Raw genomic sequence first — 6,000 nt, 5'->3', positions numbered from 1 at the left:
CTGTCAGCTGCTCCAGTGGTTTCACCACAGGCCGGTGTTTGAAAGAAATCTATACAGACAAAAGGAGGGAGCCATGCGAATGACAGCAACCGGGCAAAGGCCAAAGAGACTTCGTCAGTACAGTCTGTCACCACCTCAGAGTTATCATAAGCACATGTACACAGACTTTCTGTGTAACAAAGTCCTATATGAATTTGTACGCTGCTAATTTTTGTAAACAAAAATAATTGAGCCAGCAAACATACCTGCTTTGAGGCCAGAGGAAGAGGCCAGTATAAAGGGATAAGAAGAAGAGAATAAGTCTGAGAAGATTAAGGCAAACTGACTGCTGTGCCAGTGAAGGCAATTCTGAAAGAAGACCTCGTCTGGTGGCCGCACGGCGAGGGCAGAGCAGGCTAACTCTAGAACACGAGGGGGCTCGCGCTCTCTGAAAGAGGCAGCCTGCCCTTTCCCTTTCTGCTCTGAACTCAAGTGCCTAACGGCAGCTTTCAAGTTCTAGTGGGAGAAATAAAAATAAAACGGGGCCATCTCACATTACCCTACAAACGGGTCTCTTCCAACCATATACTTACAACGTATTTAGAAATAAAACATCTCGGCCTTCTCCGTACACCAGGCTAACACTGCTGGCTGCACTGAAGCATAAAGTAAAATACGCATTTATCACCGAAAATGCTCAACCAACATCTTCTGGGGCCATTTCTCTCTCTATAAAAATGTAAAAACATACTAGAAAAACCTAAAATAAGCTGGTAGGTTTTAGAATTTTAAAGCACTCCCCCCCCTCCCCATCCTCCAAAAAAAGAAATCAGGGAAAAAAAAGACAAAAATCAGAATATGAACAGGCTGCATAATTCCCTATCTGTCAGTAGGAGGAAAACTTCAATATCAAAATAAGATACAAATACAGATGTGTGACATTCAAAACACCACGGGAGGGAGTAGTAAACAGGTACACCAGCACACAGCATGGTTTATTTTCCACTATTAACCATATAAACAAAACTAAGAGTAAGAAAACAAGAGACAGATAATGTAGCAAAAATGTATTTCTCTCCAACACGACTGGCCATGATTCTTCGAAATCAATCCTCAACAGAGAGAAAATCGAAGAAAAGTTTATCTAGAGTTATTTTAAAGGATGATCTAGATTCTAATTTCCTTTCGAGCAGGGTTTACCACTTTCTATTGATGTTTTAGGTTTTATGTTTAAAGACTAAATTTGTACAAATAATATTCCCTGGGGACTAAAAGTAGGAGAAATAAAACTCAACCAAAAGCAGAAACAAGGAGGGGGGGGGATAAAAATTATACTCACTTTTCCATGAGTTCGAACCAGAAAGGATGGGCTTTACCTCACTTTTTTTGGTCAGCTATTTGAAATTAATCAACCATAATTCTTACAAATAATTTGTGTTGAAGAAAAGTTAAACAACTTCCACAAACAGTAAGAGCTGTTCTCATAAGGGAAAGAAAAACATGCACCAAAAAACCAGAATAGAACCCCAGAACCTTATTTGGAGGGATGTTTGTTGCCAATGCCCAAAGCCTCACCTATCAAATGGTTCTCTCATTTGACAATTTTCAAGTGATTTAGGGAACAGAAGACTCCGTCAGAATGTGAAACCTGGATACGAATAGTAAAGGAGGGGACCGGAGTTGTATTTACAAAGGAAAGGCATATTTATGTGCGTAGCACCAGATTTTTCAAGTAAGCAAGTTCAGCCTCAAACTAATCAGAACAAAAATTTCACATTTGTAAACTCTCCCCGTTACTTCCCCAGTGGAAAGCTGTGAAATGTGTCAGCTTGATGCTATTCACTATTCACCAATGGTGTGAACTCAAAAGGTAGTTTTTCTGCAGCTAACTTGATTCGAAGTCTCAGATATCCCCAGTACAAGTGTGTGGGACCCTACTGGCTTTACAGACCGAATTTGGAACCACCCATTTCTTTCTTCTTTGAAAGTGTCTAGAGAATTCCTTCATTCATGACAATGTGCGCAACCATGCACACACACATACTGATAATCAAGAAATAATTCTAATAGCCAAAGAATACTTTTAATCAGAGATTACCCAAAGAAAGTGATTTTTGAAATAATGGGACTAAAAATATTTGTTTAGAGTCTCTTTAATACCCTTGGTGCTTACACATTCAATTTATTGTCTGATTTCTGGATATTTCTGGATTTTAGATTCCATAAACTTCAGATTCTGAAGGCTTATTGAAAAAGCCAAGTTCCTCAATATGGGAAATTCTATCTGGCTGTACTTTGAGAGTTATTATTTTTCTGCTTTTGAAAAAATATTTTGAATATTTTTATATATATGTATATACATATATATATATATAATATTAACAGAATACTCCAGTAGGTCATATTCCAGATAAACATGACACAATCCACATCATCCCCAATATTTTAGATATTAAAATAAGGGTAAAATTTGGAATAAGTTGTCGGACATGTTTCCCAGCATAAGTGTTCAGGTAGCATATTAAAATTTAAATTGATATTTGGTTTTGTAAGCTATCCCTGTAGACTGTATGCATCTGTTAGTGACAGAGAAAATTTTCAAATCACGGTATATTGAACCTAATTTTGCAGAAGCAGACTTGGAACCCCTCTGCTCTCCTTCCACAAGGCTCAATGAGTCAGTCTGGGCAGTGCACACCTTCGCTTTCATTCACTCACTGCGGTCAGGCTTAGCAGTACTAACATGCAATCCTAGCATAACACTGACACTAGCACGACATTTCTGAATCATTCCCCCAGGTAATAAAATATATATAGATAGATAGATATAGAGATCTGCAGCTGTGCTAATTACTTCAAATAGCAGCAGACAAGGAAAATAAGCACTTAATTGCTTGCTTCATAGGTTTAAGTTCATTTTGTTTGCTATATTGTTTAAAAATTAAAAAAATATCAACTTACTATAAACAATTTAAAATATGTATAATACAACTTCATGGTCAAAACATTTGAATAGTCTATGAAAACAGGAAATACTTTGATCTTACATTTGTTTAAGTTCCACACATGATTTTTCAATGTGTCTCTTCCAAGAGAAACCATGAAACGGTTGTCTTATTTTGAGAAGTAATTTTGTTTAGGGACTTCCTTGTCACAAAAATACTTAATTACTTGTAATAGGAGAAGTAAAGGAAAAAAAAAAAAAAAGAAACGGGAAACAAAATGGCTTTCTCCTCACTTGTCACTCTTCTCTTTTGAAAACATTCTGTACATAAGCTATCTGGACTTTCTGAACCAGTTACAAATGCATTTTTGAAAATTGAAGAAAAAGAGCTTAGAGTCTTCAAGTGTTATTTTATACATGGACTATACAATACATATTGAAATATACACACACGTGCATATCTTAAAGATAAGGTTCTCCAAAGGTTTTTCGACATTCCATCACTCCTGTACTTGGTGGCCTATCACAGTTGTGTGTACTCTTGACTTGACTAGGTGTGAGGCGATCATAGGCCATCTTGTATTCTTTATCAAATGCATCTGCAAAAATTCATAGGGAAATAAGGGCATTCAGCAATTTATACTCTATATTAACAACAATCAAGTTTTTGTAATATTACAGAACTATAAAATTAGAGGCCAAGAAGGAATCTCTAGGACATTTCCACCAACCAAAAGACTACAGAATTTCAGAGCACAAACAGGGACCTTAAAGTCCTTAGCATTTTATTTTTTTTTAGAAAGAACATTTTTATTTTTTATTTTTTAAAGATCCTATTTATCTGACAGAGAGCACAAGTGGAGGAAAGAGACAAAGGGAGAAGGAGAGGCAGACTCCCCGCTGAACAGGGAGCCAGATGCGGGGCTTGACCCCAAGACCCTGGGATCATGACCTGAGCTGAAGGCAGATGCTTAACCAACTGACCCCCCCAGACACCCCAGTCCTTAGCATTTTAGAGCTAGATTATACAGACCAATGGAATTTAAAGTTTTAAGATGACTTCTTTTTAAGATTATTTTTTTCCAAATTTAAAATTTGTGGTAAAATACATATAAAATTTACCATCTTAACCATTTTTATAGTTTGGTGGTATTACAAACCTTCATAATGTGCAAACATCACCACCATCCATCCCCATTACTCTTTGCCTCCTGTAAAACTGAAACCCTATACCTATTAAACAGTAAGTCTCTGTTCCCCCCTCCCCCACCCTGTCAACTACCATTCTACTTCTGTCTCTATGATTTTGACTACTCTAATAACTGTATGATTGTCTTTTTGTGACTGGCTTATTTCATTTAACATAATGTCCTCAAGGTTCATCCATGCTGTAGTATGTGCCCGAAGTTCCTTCTTTCTTAAGGCTGTATAATATGCCATTGTATGTCTAGACCACATTTTGCTTATTCATTCACCCTTCAGTGAACACATGGGTTGTTTCTACATTTTAACTATTATGAATAATGCTATGTACATGGATGTACAAATACCTCTTTCAGACCCTGCTTTTAATTCTTTTGGGTATATACCCAGAAATGTAATTGCTAGATCATATGAAAATTCTATTTCTAATTTTTTAAGGGAACTGCCATACTGTTTTCCAAGCAGCTGTACCACTTTACATTCCCAATAAAGTACAAGGGTTCCAATTTTCTAGATCCCCACTAACACTTGTTATTTTTTGGTTTTTGATAGCAGCCAGCCTGATGGTGTGAGGTGGAGCCCCGCTGTAGTTCGGATTTGCATTTCCTTAATAATTAGTGAGGCTCAGCATCTTTTCATGTGCTTATTGGTCATTTGTGTATCTTCTTTGGAGAAATGTCTATTCAAGACCTTTGCCCATTTTTAAGTCGCTTGGGTTTTTTTGTTGAGTTTTAGAAATTTAAAGAGTCTATTCTGGATATTAATCCCTTATCAGATATACAGTTCGGAAATATCTTCTTTCATTCTGTGGGTTTCTGGATATTAATCCCTTATCAGATATACAGTTCGGAAATATTTTCTTTCATTCTGTGGGTTGCCTTTTAATGCTTGCAGATACTACCTTTCGATGCACAAAATTTTAAATTTTCATGAAGTCCAATTTTTGTATTTTTTCTTTTGTTGCTTGTGCCTATGGTGTAACATCCAAGAAATCAATGCCAAATCTAATATCACGAAGGATTTTTATCCTGTTTTCTCCTGAGAGTTTTATAGTTTCAGATCTCACATTTAGGTCTTCAATCCATTTTAATTTGTTTTATAAGGGGGTCCAACTTCATTCTTTTGCATGTGGATATCGTTTGTTGAAATGACTGTCCTTTCCCCAATGGTGCTCTTGGCACCATTGTCAAAAATCACTTGACCATATACATGAGGGTTTATTTCTGGGCTCTCTAGTCACTTCCACTGGTCTATATGTCTGTCTTCATGACACTACCACACCGTTTACTACTGTAGCTTTGTAGTAAGTTTTGAAATCAGTAAGTCTCCAGGTCTGTCCTCTTTAAGATTTTGGTTACTTGGGGTCCCTTGAGATTCCATATAAATTCTAGGATACGTTTTTCTGTTTTTGCAAAAAACATCATTGAGATTTTGATAAGGATTGCACTGAATCTATAGACTGCTTTGGGTAGTACTGATATCTTAAAAATATTAGTCTTCCAAATATATGAAAATGGGATGTGTTTCCATTTATTAGTGTCTAATTTCTTTCAGCAATGTTTTGCAGTTTTCGTTGTATAGTCTTTCGCCTTCTTGGTTGAACAAATTCATAATTATTTTATTCTTTTTGATGCCACTGTAAGTGGAATGGCTCTCAATTTTATTTTTAGGTTATTCATTGCTAGTTGCAGAAGTATGATGATTTTTGTATCTGGATCTTCTATCATGCAACCTTGCGGAAATCATTTATTAACTCTAACGGTCTGGGTGGTTTTGTTTTGTTTTTGGTGTGGAACATCGAGGGTTTTCTATATATATGATCATATCATCTATGAATAGAGATAGTTTAACTTCTTCCTTTCCAACTCGAATGC

At 36.3% G+C, this 6,000-nt stretch overlaps 1 protein-coding gene across 12 annotated transcripts in view; it reads right to left on the bottom strand.

The window, feature by feature from the left end:
* Positions 1-953: 953 nt before the first annotated feature.
* The window catches only part of DENND4A (DENN domain containing 4A), a 136,798-nt gene continuing 131,751 nt past the window's right edge, over positions 954-6,000 (bottom strand). For all 12 annotated transcript variants that reach the window (XM_045810826.2, XM_045810827.2, XM_045810825.2 and 9 more), the window contains one exon: positions 954-3,522. In XM_045810826.2, the coding sequence (XP_045666782.2) occupies positions 3,386-3,522 (137 nt within the window). In that variant the 3' untranslated portion in view covers positions 954-3,385. The remainder of the gene's footprint in view (positions 3,523-6,000) is intronic.

This window comes from Ursus americanus, chromosome 28 (assembly GCF_024610735.1).
Source record: "Ursus americanus isolate L20-20 chromosome 28, mUrsAme1.1.p, whole genome shotgun sequence".
Taxonomy (NCBI): Eukaryota; Metazoa; Chordata; class Mammalia; order Carnivora; family Ursidae; genus Ursus; species Ursus americanus.
This window is presented reverse-complemented; position numbering and strand designations above follow the sequence as displayed.